General features: G+C 39.7%; 1 protein-coding gene across 4 annotated transcripts in view; it reads left to right on the forward strand.

Annotated features, from left to right (window-relative positions):
• Window positions 1-19284, forward strand: part of tbkbp1 (TBK1 binding protein 1) — a 66760-nt gene that overhangs the window by 37445 nt on the left and 10031 nt on the right. For all 4 annotated transcript variants that reach the window (XM_042396948.1, XM_042396950.1, XM_042396947.1 and 1 more), the window contains 5 exons: window positions 3904-4029; window positions 8224-8328; window positions 11781-11928; window positions 13700-13902; window positions 15225-15286. In XM_042396948.1, the coding sequence (XP_042252882.1) occupies window positions 3904-4029; window positions 8224-8328; window positions 11781-11928; window positions 13700-13902; window positions 15225-15286 (644 nt within the window). The remainder of the gene's footprint in view (window positions 1-3903; window positions 4030-8223; window positions 8329-11780; window positions 11929-13699; window positions 13903-15224; window positions 15287-19284) is intronic.

Genomic DNA, 19284 nt, shown 5'->3' on the forward strand with positions numbered 1-19284 from the left:
ACATAAAGATTATTGGTGAAATCGATCGGGAGTCAGCAGGGAAATGTCTACAGAATATTAAGAATGGTCACATGTCAAAGGGCTGAGCAGAGAGTTCATAAGGGCTCGTACTGTAGGTCATGAGAGTTCAGGTATCGGGAAATGTGCATACGGTTCTGCATGTTTAGTTGTTTTTTTTAGAGAATTGAACAGAAAATAAAGTCTGAGTCTACCCGGATCACCCAAGAATCTCAGCTTTTCTCTCATAGCGAGGCCTGTAAGTTGGGTGGTGGGAATCTAAACAGCTTGTCGGTCGGATGAGAAAGCTGGTGAGGCAGAAATCCACCTCTCTAGCAGTAGCTGGGCCAACGGGGGGGAAGGTAGGGTGAGTGAGGAATAGCGTGGGAGGACAGAAAGTGAAGAAAAGTGAAAAGAGAAGTGGAGAGAGAGAGAGAGAGAGCTAAACGGGCGGAAGGATGTATCAGAAAGACACGGAACAGGAAGAGAGATGAGGGAGTAAAGGGAGGGATGAATTGCCGAAATTAGGAACAAAGGGAGGATTAAGAAAAAAACACGCCTGGATATTCTTCTTATTATCATTACCCTGTGGTGCTCTACTTATTCTAGCAATTGTACGGTGAAGAAGCTGTAATATACCCATTTATCCCTCAGCTTTGTGTTGCCTAGTTTTACTGCAGGTACTTCAGGATTTTCAACAAGCTGTACTGTTTACAACATGTGGAGAGAGAAGTATCATGAGCTTAGTGCTTTTTTTTTTGTCTGGGAGTAGAGAGAACAAAATATTTCAAATGACAAAAAGTTATCAAAGAAGCTGCTGAACTTGAAATGCTGAAGGACACAATCCCAAAAAGATGCGAGTTGTTGAAACATTATGGTCTTACTAGGGATACTGTTGGTTGGGAAACTGAAACTTTGAATCTTCTGTGATGTTAGAGTTGAACATCTGTGGAAATGGTTGCTCCGGAAAGCTTTGATACTATGGGAATGACGTCAAAACTCACTCTTACTCCTCACTTTTTTATGTACTTGTTGGAATTAGAAACGTGTTTTAGGACTGTTGGATGGAAATTAGTCCAGGTTGCCGTTTGACTTTATCGTTCCTCTCTTGACATACAGTATGTGTCTATAGATATCCTGCATCCTTTTAGGGAGCAGCTGTTCCTGAAACCTGCAGGCTGCCGCATCGCTGTTGACTTACTCACAAACGGCAGTTTGCTCAGGACCCATTCCCAGAGAGGCAGGTGTTGATTTTCGGAGAGCAGGTGCAGATGTTGGCTGTTTGGAGTAGGAGTTGTCACATCAGTACCTTTGTAGATACAGCATGTGCCTTTTTTTTTAGATTCGGATAATCAATCATAACAATACAGCCATCACAATATTGACTCCTGGAATTACTAAATTCCCATGTCGAGTGACCTATTTACCAGCTGCAAAATTCTGGATTATTAACTTTTTTTTAGCCTTTTTTTCCTTTTTAAAGCAAGATAAGTGTTGCTGCAGGCTTTTCTCTAAATACAAGATGCACGCAGCTGCTGTAATGATGCAGATGGAAGTGCTTCCGGTTGCTTTGAACATGGGTTGAAGCGAGGTTGTTCTCCGGCTTAGAGTGAGAACTCTCGGGTCTCCTGGGGGGAGTTTGGCCATGTTGCGAACATTTACTGTTAAACTGAGCAGAGAAAGGTGTTCTGCTAAATGGAAAAGGGTTGTTTGCTCCTCAAATAGACATTACATCAGCGGCAATGACTTCACACAGAAAATTAAAAGCCCTCCCTTCTTATTGCAGACATTTTTAAATGTAAGCGTGTTCATTTAGGTTGAACTGCATCCAGTTATATAACTTGTCTCATGTGTTTTTATCACAGGAATCTGCTAATTAACAACAGTTTAGCACTGCAACATTTTAATTCTTCTGTAACTAGTCAAAGTGCTTACTTCATAGTAAAACAACAATGTGGCACAGCTCATTAACGCATATTCTACAGGATTACGTAATCAGTCATATCTGTATAACTGTAGCTGCATATAATGAAATTATTTCTGCACATTTTACATGTTTTCATGAAATGCTGTCACATCATTTGTACACCTCTGTTTCCTGTATAGTAAACAGTAAATATTTCATGAGTGATGAGTTCTAGCGGGGCAGTAACATGGAAACATGTTTCTTAAAGTATAATGCTGTTAATATTCTATATTTTTCTTATTGTCAACAAATCCCATAGACCAAAATCAACAATGATTGATCCTATTTACAAGTATTGAGTGTGAAGCTAAAGCCTGATAAACCTACTTCCTCTGTGCCATAGAGCTCCATTGTTGTTAAAAAACTTTTAGCTAAACTATTAAAAACAGTAAGTCTGAAACTAATCGATTAATCTGCCAATTATTTTCTTGATTAATTGATTAACTGCTTAATTCATGAACGTCAGAAGGAAGCGGAAAAACAGGCACAACAACTTCCCAGAGCCCAAAGTGATTTCTTAAGTCCTTAAGTTGCTTTTTTTTTTTTTTTAACCAACCATCCAAAACCAAAAAATATTTCATTTATCATTGGTGATAAAAACAAGCAGCAAATCCTCATATTTGAGAAGCTGGAACCAGAAAAATTTGCATTTTTGTTTGATAAATGACTGAGACAATGAATAGATTATCAGAATAGCTGCCAATTAACTTTCTTTAGATTGACTGATTGATTAATCGTTGCAGCTCTAACATTCCTTCATTACCATGAACACACACACTATTATTTATTTATTTTTTTTAAATCAATCCCATAAACACCATCCTGCTGCCTGAAACACTCACTAGAGCAGCAAATGCGTATTAATCCGCCATGAAAACAGTCCCCAACAAACACACTATTTGCTCCTGTTTGAGTAACGTTTGCTAAAAACCACAGAGTTAAGCAGTTTTAGGAAATTACTGAGACTTTTTTTAAAAAAATGAAACTATATATTTTTGACCCTCTTTTAAAGATTTATGTCTTCAGTAGTGGTCACAGACACAAAGTATTGAGAGATGGTCTTTTCATGGGATTTGTTAACAAAAACAAAAATGTAGAAAATCAGCAGCCTTATGTTAAAAGTGTGAGAGAAATGGAAATAAATAATACTAAGACTTAAACATCAAAGTGCCTCCATTTGCCCGATGTAAGTACAATTTTAATCCATTCATTGAACTAAATATATCAAAATGTAATCCAACATATTGTGAATCAAAGTCAATATCCTCCATGAAATCCAATCTGCAGCATTTCAAATCATTTGCAGGTTGTACAGTTGATTAAAAAATAGCGCCCCCTTTTGGCTGATCGGTGTGATTTTGAGAATGACAGTGGAGGGATGAGACTACAGTTTGTGAAAAATCTGATGAGCAGCGTCTGAGATATCATAGTTGACATAAAAATAATAATTTGGACACTGCAGCACCTTCCATTAGACCAATGCAATGTTGAAACAGCGTGTAAGTACTATTCTCCAGAGCCGCGTCAACAAATACAGACAGATGGACGAACAGAACAGCTGATAGATGCACTAACAAACAGCAGCTGAAGCTCGGTCCCTCCCCAGATTTCATTGTACTCGCTATATAAATTCACTAGATTAGTTTAGAAGAGCTGAAAAATAAAATCTAGTTCAAGGAAAAGGAAGAAAAAACACATGATATTAGTTAAAACACCATGATCCTCTGAGTGATATGTGGGCCAAACAGAAGTTGCAGATGATGCTAAATGAATTTTTAATGATCCCAGTGTGAAATCATCAGCAGGAAAAAAGGGGAATATAAGCAAACAAACAAAAATAAGAAATATAAATAAGCAAAGAGGTGCACTGACTTTGCTTTATCTTAGTAACGGTATACATATATTATGTTTCTGTAACGTTCTTCTTGTTGTTTCTGCAGTTCCCCATGATCAGCGAATTTGGGGAAGACACAAACTCATACTGCTCCTTCGAGAGCAAGGAGACGGCGCTGCTGCACTCAGAAAACGGCAACCTGCAGCAGAGAGTCAACATCCTGACCCACGAGGTAAGAAAAGAGAGATGAGAGAAGGAGAAAAAAAAGGAAAGACGAGGGAGGGATTGGATAGTGGAAACTCACTTATAGTCTTTTTTTTTTAATAAACTGGATTGAATAAAACTCTTATCACACCAAAGGGTTTTTTTTTTTTCTCTCAGTGCTTGAATTCTGCAGAAATCCCTCCCTGCATGTGAATTAATTGAATCAAAAGTGAATTGAGGCCAACCCTTGTGGACATACGCTGAAAGATGTCCAGAACTAATTAAGCACTAAAGCTGCCGTCCAAGCAAAAATTACTGAGATTGGGTGTTTTTAAGAAACTGTCCAAGGGACACTGTGACATGAGATTTCCACGCTAGTGTTCTATTTTTGAGACACGGTATATAATTGGGACTGAACCTGGCCAAGATTTTGCTGAATGTGTACGCCTTAAAATAAAAATATGTGAGGGGGGGTTTTTCTCACACATCTTGCAGTGTACAGTATTTTTAGGTAGCACATCTTTAAATTAATTGGTATTAACACATCTATAAGGTGTTTTAAAATATAAAAACAAGGTGTATGCATGCTAAGAATCACTTTACTACTTCTCTGTTGTATTTTTGAGTTTTACTCCCATCCAAGAGTGAGCTGGAATGAGAAAGGTGAACGGCAGCGCCTGTAATGTGTTTGGACTATTCATTCCCTTCGCTTTTAACTCTTCTATTTCTACGACGTGTGAGAAAGAGAGCGCGGGGAAATAGAAATGAGAAACGACTGACACAGGAAGGCAGCGGTAAAACTGGTAGCGGCAGCGGTAAAAAAAGAAAGAAAAACAGCTAGAGAGCAAAAAAAAAAAAAAAAAAAAAAGAGGAAGGAAATGGTTGATGGGAACAGCAGAAATGATTAGCGTGGGATATACACAAGGTCACATGGGGTCTGACAGCGGGCATTCAGAGTGATGAAATGTGCCACAGCTCACTGAGCATGCTCTATTGGGACCGTCCCCCCCCCCCACCACCACCCACACACACACACACACACACACACACACCTTCCTTTTATAACACTGTGGCTTTTAGTTATCAATGAGAAGTAGAGAAAAGTGACATATTTTCTGTCAAAGAAGGTCTGAGAGGAATTAGAGAAAGGTCACAGCGCATGTGAAATGGAAAATGCTGTCAATGTTTTTCATATAGAAGGTGCATTAAATATCATCAGTGCAGTTGCTCCTCACATCCTACCTGATTCAACTGAGGTAAGACTGACAAAACAGGACCCCCGAAAGGTCAGGCTGTAAATGAATAAGCACCACAAAAAGCACAATACCAACCGATATGATAACGGCCCCTAAAGTGAGTCCTGCTTTATTAGTTGATCTTCAGGCCATGCCTTGAATTTTATACATATTATTTTATGTTTTGTGCTTACATGTTGCATATTCCTAAATTAAAGTTAACACATGCACAGAGAGAAGAAGAAGAAACCATGAGGCCATGATGACTTTATTTGCTTTAATTGGTGCCGTCTATTCAATTAAAGGCAACACAGATGGAAATAACTTTAAAGATCTCCTCCAGACATGTTTTAAAACATATAAAAACCATAAGCTTGGAATAATAAATTGTGTCTGACATGTTTTCTCGTGAAAAATGTTCAGTTATCTTTTTAAAAAATCTTTAAAATGGACTTGAAAAGATGCTAGATACTTCACTGTTAAGTCCATTCTCAGTGTTTGTGCACTGCAGGCTTTGCAAGTTTCCATGTCACACTTGTGTAAATGGTATACTGTCCCACGATTGATCCAAACTAGTTGTGATGTCACAAATCATGCTCCTAAGTACACATCTTAATCACAGATTTAAGGTGAGAACAGAGAAACTTTACCCAAACTCTGCACATGTATCATTCTGCACAGTGAAGCTCAAACATCCAGCTGAAGGAATAATAAAGGAATAATCTGTAACAATAACATCGCTCTCACCAAGTTAGGAGCTTATAGATCTTGGAACTTTAGGTCTTCACAGGATCAAAATTATAGACCTGATCCGAAATGGCCCCGAGGACAATCATAGCTCATCCAAAGGATAATTAGAATGATTAATGAGAACGAATAATTAGATCAAAATACAGTCTACATGATCAAACTCGAATAGAGAGCACACCAACGCTGTTGCTCCACCAGCTAACGAGCAGCAGAACACGTCATGTTTCCCCGCACTTCACAGTTCACACTCCTCGTCTCGCCTCTGAAAACACATTTTTCTCCTGCGACGATCATGACGCACTATGCGATCAGAGCTGATGGAGCTTGGATCCACTCGGGTATTACATATATTTACACACAGACCCGAGACTCTACCTGATTGATTGAATGTAATTTCACCCAGGCCCAATGCCTTCCTAGTAAAGGACCTCTACTTGGAGGAAAATGCAGCAACATCACTCAAATGAAGTCAGCAGACTACTTGCTAATGTGGCCACGAATGAGAATTGCAGGATAATGATTTTGTTTGGTTTTATTTGTTTATTTGTCTCAGGGATTGTGCTATTCTCATTGTAACAGAAAGAGGAAAAACTGTAAATGAACTAGAGTTAGCTTTTAAGGCTAATTTTCATCTGTAGTTCCTAGCTAGGTACTTAAAAGAATATTATTAAAATGATAAATGCCAAAACTGACATGACTGACTGACTGACTGACAAACATGGAGAGAAATAATAACAGACAAGTCATAAAGTCAGCAAACTGACTCCGAAAAGTCACTTTCACAGCAATAGCTATCTAAACTTTGCTAACTTTAGCATCATTAGCCGTCTTAGCAGACCAAGTACACCTGTAGCAGCAAAACCCTTGAATGTGTGTGTTGAATGGAGCAAATGTTTTATTACTTATAAATTCAACTTTTTATTCCTATCAGGAAGGTTGTGTTATTTCTTCTTTCAAGATTTACATATTCTCATTAGAAACAACCCCCAGGTTAGTCAGACTTATTTGCAAGAAAAATGTAATGTTAACGGGAAATAACAGATTTTATCTGTCTGTGGTAAAGATTCAGTTTCTTGGTTAAAATTTGACTCATATAATCAGCATAGTTGTGGTTTTATAAGTGATTTGAACCAGAATTATCCTTAAAATTGTTCTGTTTTAGCGATCCTCCCTGTCTCTCTCCCTCCTCTCTGATGCATTTAAAATGATGCAACTTTCACAGAGGCATCATTACACTGCGGAGAAGGTGGGAAAGCCATGCTCTGTCATGTGGTTCTGTTTGAAAAAGACTAATTGGATTAAAAATACTCTCCAACAAACTAGAACAAAACCCAGACAGCTTTGAACCTTAGAGGCCGTTTAACACAACAAACCAATCCCACGAACGTTATCAAGACTGGAGTGGAAATTTAAAAGGTGATAATGAGAACATCTTCACAATTTAGATGTTTTTTTGTTGTTTTTTTAAAATCTTCTTGTGTGTGTGCATCCCTTTATACAAATGTGAGTAATCTTCCTCAGTCACGATGCTGTTGACGAGCCGTCCCCACCTTGGTGCCACTTTTCTACAGCATATGTTACCATAGACACAGCTGAATAGACCTCGCTGCTCCCGCGCACAGCAGCGACATATACGTAGTTCTTTGTCCTCGCCGGTTCTCTTTGTTTATCTCACTCCCTTGCTGCTGCTCCCACTCTCATTCTCCCGGTTGTCTAAAGTGACCATATTCTCCAATAAAAATCTTCTGTATCCTCGTCTGCTTTGAAAAATCTCCTCCTTATTTCTAAGTTATGCACTCAAACTTGCTGCATGTCAACTTTCCTCAGATCTGTCAAACAGTATATGATTATGGCATCCAGTGACATTCACCCGCTCATTATTCCACATTGTGAGGAGAATAAATCAGTAAGACATCAAGAAATTCTTTATTTTTTTTCTTTCTTATAGTGTTGAACATTATGATTTATCCCTTTGTCAAGATGAGGGAGGCGTTGCTATGTACATGCTGAGGTGTCAGAATTTTACTGTCCTAAATTTGCTTGGTTACACAACACTTTCTTAAGAGACACATTTGATGACTTTCACAATGGAGGTTTTTCGTGCGTTTTTTTTTTTTTCTTTCCCCGCCTCTCTCTCTCTCTGTGTCTTTGTGAGGAAGTTTGAAAACTGACAAAAAAAAAAAAAAGTAAATGTATGTCAAGCCTCAGCTTCTCTTTCTCTGTTTCCCTCGCTTCAGCTCCAGAAGAGAAAGGAGAGAGAGGAGCAGCTGGAGGATGTGATCCAGGCCTACGAGAAAATTCACATGGAGAAGAGTAACCTCCAGAGGGATCTCGACAAGATGGTAGATAGAGACGTTATTCAGTTCACTGCGCTGTGTATTCGATATTTTACAGTAGCTTTACACGTGAGCCATATGGCCTATATATCAATTCATATAATTACAAACTCAGCTGATGAGAGATGTATATGAAATGTAAAACTTGGCGTGGTTGGCATCAAAACATGTTTAGATTGAATTCAGTATGTGAGCCAATACTTTTCTGTGTAACATGAGTGAATCTGCAGGTGTCCGCATACTTTCGGCCATATAGTGCGAACATCCATCAACATTAATATTTCTACATGGCTCTTTAAATCACGTGTTCATAACCTGCTTTCAAATTAAATACAGTATGCCTCTCACACACAACTCTGCGCACTGGGGGTGGTGTGATGGGAAAGAATGCTAATTGCATCCCTGCCTGTTTTTCTGACATTGTGTTTGTCCTCTGAATGAGTAATTCTTCTAATGAGCCTCCTCTTCCACAAGGAGGTTAAAAGTCTGGGTCAGACACCAAACAGCTGGTGAGGACAAAAGAAGAGAACTTCCTGTCACAAAGGCTTGAATGCAGGTTTACTATTTAAAGGATGAGGCTGGAGATTTTCTGTATTTGTGCAGAGCCAAACTAACAATGAACTGATCCATTTAGAAGCAGTGTTGGACAGTAATGCATTACTTTGTAATTCAGTAGTGTATGGGATTACAGTTACTAATCTGTGCGTTCAGTTGACAGATGCTCTGTAGGAGGAGAAATGTGACTCACAGTAACTCCAAAGTTTCTTAGCTGGCTTGCTAAGGTACGCCTACATTCAGGAGTCACCTGACGCTCTACTTACCCTAAAGGTCATGTCTAGATGGCAACCCTACTGTGAAAACTCTCGTCAGATTTGTAAGGAAGTAATAACTTTAACTCACACCATGTTCCAAGTGATCATTTTAATCTAAACTATGATCTTTCCTGAACCCTAACCAAGTGGTTTTTGTGCCTAAACCTAACCAGATCTTAAACTGACAAGGATATTTTGAAGCAGCTCACAAGGGTTTTGCAAATCTAGGGGTCACCATCTAGACACAACCCCTAAATTGTGCAGCTGAGGTCGGGACCTCTGGAGTTCTGTGTGCAGTCACTGAGGCTACGCTAACGTTAGCGGCTGGATGGTCTGTAAATCCTTCCAAACTGTATCCAGCCTGCTTGTTAAACCACAAATCTCTCATTTTCTATTTCGACAAGTATTGAATACAAAAGATGCAGCATGCGGTATTTATAGTAACTCTGATATGACGTGGAGGATTTTGAGTTGTTTAAAGGCAACTTTGGTGGAGCAACAATAAAGTAATAAGTAATCTAATGCATCACTTTTGCTTCTGAGTAACTGATAATGAGGAAAGTAATGTAGTTATTTTTACAAGGAGCAATGTGTAATCAGTGATTGATTAATTTAAATTTTCAAGTAACTTGCTCAACAAGTAAATAAGTAAGTAAGTAGATCAGTTCATTATTGGTTTGGCTCTGCACATGAGATTTGTTGACAATAAGAAAAATATAGAAAATTACATCCTTATCTTTTAAAGCAGCACTCCACAGATTTTATACATGAAGCTTAGTTTACTCGTCATGAGGAGTAAAACTCAGCCTGTGAAGACATTTGTATATTCTGTAGCTCTGAATGGAGCTTTGTTAAGTCAGAGAAAAGACCTTTGATGATGTTATCAAGGGTCTAATGCAAGTTGCATTATGGGAAGTGTTACTGAAGCTTCACTCAAAAAAAAAAAAGAACAGGATATGTCAGACCCTGCTGCTTCAATTTTTGAACATTCTTTGTTAAATCAAGTCTCTTAACTTTATGGCAGTACAATACTAAATCACTAGAGTACCTCTACTAAATCATGACTTTTATAGGACAAGTCCAAATTTGAATTTGTTTGTCCCTCCTCACATCGCTTTTACATCTGTCATCCTGATGGGATGTGTAAGAAAATGCTTTGGATCACTTTGATTGTGCACTTCAGACTTTGCTGCTCATTTCAGAGTATTTGCCTTCTGAGAAAACTTTTTTCATTACTTCTTACCTTGACTGGAGTCCTTAAGAGAGAGGAGTCCTTTTAGAGTCATTGAGTGACAAAAACACACACTTGATTGAGCTGTTTTGTGCTGCTGCACTGCAAAAGTACAAAGATTGTTGCCAAAAGATTTCAAAAAGACAGAAAGATTTCAATTTGCAGTTTGTTTTGATTGTTTTAGTCCATTATTCTGCAAGTTCCTATTATTTAAATACTGCTTACATACTAAAACTAGCTCCTACTGTAACTTTATCCTGTAACAAATTTTTTTGGCAGATGGTATACATTTTTCAAACACTGAGAATCACATTTTTGGACAAATTTCTGTAACTAGTTACAAATCAAAGCCAATCCGGACCCATGTAGAAGCTTCCAACTGAACAGATTGGCTGGCTGGTCTTTCCCAGATCCCCTCTGTGATAATAAACCATCTCATATGAGAGTGAAGTCCATTGAGCAGCCTATGCCGAGCAGCCTCAGCAGTTTTATGTGGTCGGAGTGATTAAGGGTCGAGTTGCGCCAAATATGTCAGAACAGCCACCTGCCGAGGACTGACACAGTGTCAATGTCACCTGAAGTTGTGGCTGCCATCATTAATGCGGCTCCATCTGCCTACTGTGCCTCATTGACCTTTACCCTTCCAGCTTCGCACTCACTCACTAATCTGCATAATGTTTCTATATACTGCATATATGATTGTGTTTGTGTGTGTGTGTGTGCATGTTCCTGCTTTTCCTTTTTATTAGATTTTTTTTGCTCTCTCTTATGCATTTATATCAAAAGACTTTAAAAAAGCAATATAAAAAATGAAAATTATTCTCCACCCTTTTCCCTTACTGGCTGTCAACCTGCCGAAATCAATGAAAAATGCATGAACACTGGCGTTGATCTGTCCTGATCGATCAGCATCAGCGCAGCAGATGAACAACAACATCGAAATGAATCATCCCTGTCTTCTTAAACCACCATGTAAACAACTATGTGTTTGCGTGAGCTGCTGCTGTCAGAGACGCGTTACCAAGAGATGTTATTATGTACAAACATTCCCACGTGATGTCAAGATGGTTTAATATCTCTCACGATCTACTCTGTAAAATCCCCAAACTTGTTTTTTGTAGATGAAAGTCAAGTAGATGAAGCCTGTGCATGAATTTAGCTTTTTCTGATCAACTGATGTGCTGGGATATGAACATAGATTAGTGATACAGATATTTAGCATCCTTGGACACACAAATGGACTGTTAGTTCATTAGACTTACCAAAAAAGAGAACGAATTTACTTCTATCTTACCTGTAAGAGGCAGCCCGGCTATGTGGCAGAAACAATCAGAGGATATAAATACTTGAATCCTTTATACTTCAAATAAAACACTGAAAACGTTGCGTGTGTGTGTGTGTGTGTGTGATTTCAGACCAGTCTGGTGGAGAAGCACGTCGAGCGTATCCTCAGCCTGGAGTCCGCTCTGAGGCAGAGGGACAACTCTCTGCAGAAAATCAACATGCAGCTGCACAGCAAAGACATGCAATACCTGCAGCTCCACGCCGGCCCAGACGCACACAGTAAGTGACTGTCAGATCTCACAACAACTTCCTTTAGCTGGCACCCGAATCTCTTATATAATCTAACTTTAAAGGATATAGCTGGCAATTTTCTATATTTTTTTTATTGTCAACAAATCTCATGTGCAGAGCCAAAGCAACAATGAATTGATCTATTTACAAGTATTATGTGTGTATCCAAAGCCTGATATATCTTATTCCTCTGTGCTGCAGACCTCCACTGTTGTCCAAAAACTATTAACTATTATTATACACACACACAATACTTGTAAGTAGATCAATTTATCGTTGGTTTGGCTCTGCATATGAGATTTTTTTGACAATAAGAAAAACAGAAAATCAGCAGCTATATCCTTTAAAATAAATGCTGTTTTTCAGATAATTTGTCAATTGTTAAATTATAATAATTACTGTATAATTAGACAGTTTAACATTTGGTAAAAACACTGATCTCCGTTGACCATAAATGCGTTTTTTAAAAAGCCTGGACCCCGGTTATCTCTGTTAATCACTTCTCATCATCTCTCTGTTACTCGGTCTTTAACCAAATCCAAAAATCTGTCTGAAAAGCATTTTAATTGAGGTCAGGTTAATGCTCGGGCTGTTGGGGAGAATCAGCATGGACATTTTGTTCCTACTCCTCAGTCACAGTCACAGAAAAAGAGACCTATCTACAGCATGCGGGTGCTAGCGATTGAAATTCAATCATCCTGGCTTCAAAAACAATTTCGAGTGGAGCGGCTGAGACTGTAAATTTGAGAAATTCTCTGTATTATTCAGCCTGTTGCTTCCATCTGTACTGCTGAGTGATCTCTACTGTGAGTAGTCTGCATTACCAAATGTTAGAAAACCTGTGGGATAATTTGACTTGTCAAAATGCAAATTACCTCCTGTATCATAAATGAAAAGTTTCGAAGCTTAAAACAAAGCAGGTCACTTCTTTTACTGTATTATCGAGAGAGAAAGCATGTGAATAAATTCCTAACTCCGAAACAAAGTCAGCAGATTCTCTCATTCTGAGTGTGCAGAGCTGAATTCAAGCTACAATATGGAGTCCACTACTGCTGTAGAGATTCTGTTAAACTTCAGCTGCAGTTGCTCAACTCTGCCCTCTTCAACGATGTGGGTGGATGATGGAAAAAAGGAAGAAATGTGTCACCACCACCTCAACAGATGCCTCTTCTGCGGGCATACTTTGATAAAGAGGATGTATAATTTTGCATCGAAACCATCTCATGTAAAAACATATGCATGAGCTGTTTTGTTCCTTAAATTTGTGATATGCAGTCAGAGTTTGCAAGTTAGAGATGTAAAGTGTTGATTAACTGCTGTTTGCATATGTATGAGGGTGCATGTGTGAGGAAAAAGCCTCGCGGTCCCTTGCAGAACAGTATGTTTGCACCTGTGAATACATACGAGTGTGCTGGTGGTGAGGAGGCAGGAGGAGCCGGGATACAAGATGATAGTGATGCGCTGTTACAGTGTCTTCTGGCTCAAGGACTGAGTCTGTGTGAGCGGAGCTGAATCACTAACATGCCCACGCTGATCACATCACCCAGGTACACGCTGAAAGACGCTGCCCTTGGAAAAAGTCCGCTTTTTTACTCTGTTATACTCATCTATTGTACAACAGCTGCGGACGGAAGAAGACTGCATCAGTCAGGGAGAAAAAGCAATGAAAATGTTGTGTTTTGTCTGTACATTTTCTCTCTCTCTCCTTTTCAACTCTCTCTCTGTCTCCCCGCCTCCCCCCACCACCCGTCCCCTCAAGTGCTGGACTGTCCAGGCCTGACCCTTCAAAGCTCCCGCAGCCTTGACGCCTTGTCGGATTTAAAGCTGCAGCAGCTGGAGGCGGAGCTAGAGGGGGCGCGGCACGAGGCCCAAGGGGCGTGTCAGCGGGAAGAGGAGCTGAAGGCCGAGTGCGAGAGACTGAAGGAGGAGATGAGACAGCTGCAGAACAGCCAGAGGGAGAGGGTCAGTGTTAGTTTGTTTTAGTCTGTTGTCACATGGGAGGAGTTTGCTGCATTGGGAGAATTTAAATTATGTCAAGGACACTGTCAGAGAAACAGCTCACCCCAATACTTTCTCATGATGCATTCCCTAAGTCGTCTGATTGATTTGTGAGAAGTAATCAGAGACTTATCAATGTCAAACCTGATGCCTGGAAGTTGATATTGATCGATTCTGCAAAACCCCAGATTACTTTCAATTATAACCTTTTTAAAATGATTTATTTCTGCAATATGGTCAAGGCAATGCTCACGTCATATAGGATGGATGGTAGAGAGAGGGTTAGAGTTGTTTACAACTTGTGAGCGTTCATGTCGTCGGACAACTCTAGGCGGTTATATGATTGCAGAGTTGGTCATGTGAAGGTTGAAAATACTGTGCTTTGACAATGTATCACTGTGTCTTTTAAATTTGGGTTAAATGACCTTAAACAAAACTTTGGCTGAAGTGAAGAGACACTGTCGTATTATTAAAGGTCAAGTCGGAGATATCAGGGCTTTAAAAAATCAAGTTTTCAAGTCATGATTATATAGTAACTCTGATGTGATTTGAACAGTAGGCAAATATAACACTTAAGGTTAGCAAAAGATCTTGATACGGTTGAAAAAAGCCAACATCAATCCTTTGTGTTGAGATGCAAACTAACTATGAACAAGATACACACCCATCCACCACCCCAACAGGTCATCCTGTAACACAACAGATGATAGACAGTGTTATTACAGCTTCACAGCCCCAGGTGCAACACATATTTTTGGCATGGGTGTCTCCAGTGGGAAACAAAACCGTGCCCTTGCCAGTTTAGTGTCAAGCTTTAGGCGATGAACTTCACAGGGACAAAGAAATCCCAAAACAGCAGTGTCAGAGTGAGACTCTACCCAGGAAGTTACACTGGACTGCATTTAATCTGCAGCTACAGTATTTTCCATTAGTGCTGCTCTGAATATTCCACTTAAGTTCTTCTTCTTTAATCACCTAAAAAGAGACAAAATCTCAACTTTCCAAATAGAGCAGCTCCTTTCTTTGTTGGCCCAGTATTGCTAAAAAAAAAATTGATTCTTTGCAGTACACACCTACACACATAAAGCCATCACAGGTGCACACACATAAACATACAGCCCTTGAGTAATAATTATCAATTGCAGACCTGTTTTCATCCACAACCACTTTTTTTCCAATGATGTTACCTCCTAACATGTTGCCTCGATAGTCTTTTGCTGTCAGATTTTGTCCAATATTCTTACAGCACCTGCATACTAATCTAATTTCACGCTCTACTTCGGCAGGAAATGACTTCTCCGTGCAAGCAGTGTGATGTGGAGTGGATAAAGAAGGTGGGAGATGAGCAGTAAGTGACCACAGCAGTGACCGCTTGGTGGTGGGAGAAGGAACGGAGAGAGGGAGGGGGGGGGAGAAATAAAATATGGAGTGATCAGGGATAAATGTAATCATGTCAGGAAGGGGGTAAATATGGAAGGAGGTGTAGAGATATTGGAGCATCGGTGAGGCAACAGTGGAGAACAAAAAGAACAAGAGCGAAAGGAGAAATGTTTCTCCAGCAGCCCCTGCTGATCTGTATTTTCACTCTCCTGCTGTGATGTGCTCAGGCCGACCTCCAGGGGCCTCATTAGAAACTAGACAAGCTCTTTCCAACGCAGGCTAACTGGGTTCAAACATAGCATTAATAAAGGAGTATTTTTGTTTCGGCACAAAAGCTGTTTGTACTGTATACTCTACTATATGTGCATTCAACTGTAACACCACAGTTTTCTGTTGTGAACATTTGCTCAAGGAGGTTTTGGCAAGAGATTAATCTGAGCAGTAGGGGGCAGTGTAAGCACAGAGTAGGACGCCTTCCTGTCCATTTCCTCATGTCTGTTTACTTGTTTGACATCTTTTTTGAGGCATGATGTCCACATACTTCTATCTGTGCATGCGTTCACTCATTCGTCCACACCAGAAGCTAATAGAATAAGACCAATAGTGAGTATTCAAGCTGTTGTCTTTCCTTTAATTTCTTAATCATCTATATAGCCAATAAGAGAAACGGGTTCAACTTGTATTGAGAGGAATGAAAGTAACTTATTTTCATACCGCTGTCAAATTGCCCCGAGTGTTGTATGACTGTTTACAAGGTGTCACAGGTATCATAAAAAGAAAAAGAAGAAACCACAGCAAGGTTGGGCAAATGACTCCCACACAATGAAACCCCAGAAGTGTTTCGATGGGGATCAAACTGAAAGTACATGCAGCTAAGAGAGGCTGCGTTTTAGTGAATGTGTGGTGGAAGCCTACTACTTTTTTCCAGACCTTGGTCACCTTTTGGTTTTACTCAACAATATCACTCCTACTGAGAACCCACAATGCCTATGCTGTATACCCTGGTGCTTTTTCTTGTAATTGGGTTCATTTAGTGTAAACTGCACAGATTCATATGTATGTGTTGTGGAGTATATTCACAAACAACCTTTGCCCTAATAAGCATCAGCACTTTTGCGGGAGGGGGGGTCTTACTCTGATATGTTTAAAGCTTCTCTATTATGTATATCACTACCTCTATAAGGATATGGCTGGCAATTTTCTTTATTTTTCTTATTGCCAACAGATCTCATGTGCAGAGCCGAACTAACGATGAACTGATCTACTTACAATTATCCAAAGCCTGATATATCTTATTCCTCTGTGCTGTAGACCTCATTGTTGTCCAAAAACTATTAAAAACACATCACTGGGGTGCATTTACAGTGCTTCGCTAGCTTAACTCTTGACTTTATGCGACATTGTACACTGTAAATAACTTTATTATAAAGTCAAGAGGTTGTGATATGTAGTACAACAAGCTAGTGAAGCCACATGCACAGTGGTGTTTGCCATACAAAGAACTACTCTCCGGAGACTAAAAACATGACCACTGTTATTAGTCTTTGGATCAGTTTCTAAACAAACTACCATCAGGAAACTCTTTGTGGTAAAGAAACATGTCACCCAGTGCAGCGGTGCGGCTCAGTGACGTGTTTTTATTAGTTTTTTGACAACAACGGAGGCTCAGAGGAATAAGATATATCAGGATTTGGATACACACACGCAATACCTGCAAATAGATAAATTCATTGTTGGTTCGGCTCTGCACATGAGATTTGTTGACAGTAAGAAAAATACAGAAAATCATCATCCATGTCCTTTAAAATTGTTGAAAGCAGGAATTGATTTGATGAAAGATAACATTTACCATTTAACTTAACTATCTTACATTAGTCAGAAAATATTCTTATTTATTTGAAGTTTTTCTTTTTTACCACTTCTCTCCTTGTTTGGTGAGTTTGTGACAAATTCTACTACCACACATGTTTTTGTGATGACATTTCTGCACCTTTGTCTGCGTATAACTCATAACTAATCATAACTGGGGGAATGGGCTGACCTCACCAACCACAGTGCTGTTAACGTTGGCAGCCACCTGGCAACACGTACACCTACCCCTCCACCCTCCACCCTCCTCTCTATACATCAGTATGCTCAGTGACTGACTAATTCCTCCTTTCCTTTCAGAAAGTGAGACTAGTTTCCAATAAATCACGACATGATGATTTTTAGTCGAAGTGGAATTCCCATTTCTTGTTGGAAATTCAAAAAAATCACCACTGAGGTAACGGCAGACTTATTAGATTCAATTCAGCCGAAAATCAAACCACAAAGAGCATCTTTTGGAAATCCACTTTTATATTTTAATTGCCCCCAAAAACATCACTTAACATTTTAAGACACACTTCATTGCCTACACTACACTTGCCTGAGAACTGTTTGACACCTTTCTGTGTTCAGCTGAAAGTGCCTCATGCAGATTGCAGAAGTAGAGGTTAACAGAATATGAACTGCAGAGTGTGAAAAGCCCCCACCGTGATCTGATAGCTGTTTAACACCTGCCCCCCACTCATGAGGCTGAAGGCAAGCAGTGGAGACCCAAACTCAGTTCCTGCATTTGTTATAGTATCACTCATATCTACTCTTTCCAGATAACAGAACCACGCAGTGACCACACACAGTTAAGCCGAAAATTTATCACAGCCACGTCATGCTGACCGTCATGCATTCAAGTGACACGCTCCCCTCCCCGAGGTCATGTCCTGAATGTGAGTGAATGAGCCCCAGGAGATTTTAAAAAATAACATTGATTATTACTCTTGAGCATAAGCCAACAAAGAGAAGCTCAGATCTCAAAGGCAGCTGCGTTTCTTTGAAATGTCTGATCAGATCGCAGGTCAGATTTCAAGCCCACGCTCTCTCCCACACACACACACATACTGTTGCACCTGATCGATTCACTGGCTCAAGTCTTTCATCGATGCTGCATCAACATCATCACACCCCTCCTACGCACTTGTACTGTACATTCTAAAGTATGTGCGCACAGTTACGGGCAAACATAAAGGAAGCAAACCAAAAATAAGCGTAAAAGGGTAGATGCATGCTTGCAAATGTGCAAAGTATTTTTAGACACACAGAGATGAAAACAACTCAGGGACCCTTTTTCACAGCCTTTCTGAAACAAGTGATGTTTGAGAAGCCCTGTAAAATTAGTGCGTGCATGCAGTGCACTCGTGCAGGTGTTCACACGTCGACTTTACTACTAAATGGCACCATGAGTGAGAGGTGTTGCTGTGTGACCGGGATGTTTCGCACAGATTATCAAAACACACCGGTAAAATTAAAAAGGGGACAGTACAAGTGTGAAAAGGAAGAGGTGCATGAATCTAAACACATTTAGAGAGAAAGCGCACAATGTAGAGCTGTAGCTGGCAGTCACCTTAGAGTAATGAGGGAGAAATTATACGAATTATATTTTTTGGGTGCTTCGGTGATGTCAATATTATACTCTATTCTCCACCCACCATGCCAGTAAGTAACCTGAATGATTGTAATTTTCCTACTGATGCATCAAATGAATTTATATGTTTGCAGGAGGTTTCTATTCAAAGCTACATACAATACAGTACAGGGTGTACAGAGCATGCGTTTTTAGCTTTGATGACCTGTTTCTTTTCAATGTTACTGTCACGTTCCACCAACTCCACAAAGAGGTGTTTTGTTTGTTGTAAGGTGGGAGATGAAAGGGGGCTCAATACCCCTCTCTTTCTGAGTCATAGCGGGTTGGCGGAAAACTAGGTGGGCTAGGCACAAAAGCCAACTAATCACTGGAATTTATGACTTATTTTCAGGTTTTTTTTTTAAATTGTGAGCTTCCCTGAAACAGGGTCTATGTTTTAAGTTGAATTGGGGTGATGTACTTGTAGTGGTGGTAGTGTTTAAGAAGAACTGTTCAATTACTGCTAATAACACAACACTGGA

Source organism: Thunnus maccoyii, chromosome 20, assembly GCF_910596095.1.
Source record: "Thunnus maccoyii chromosome 20, fThuMac1.1, whole genome shotgun sequence".
Lineage (NCBI taxonomy): Eukaryota > Metazoa > Chordata > Actinopteri > Scombriformes > Scombridae > Thunnus > Thunnus maccoyii.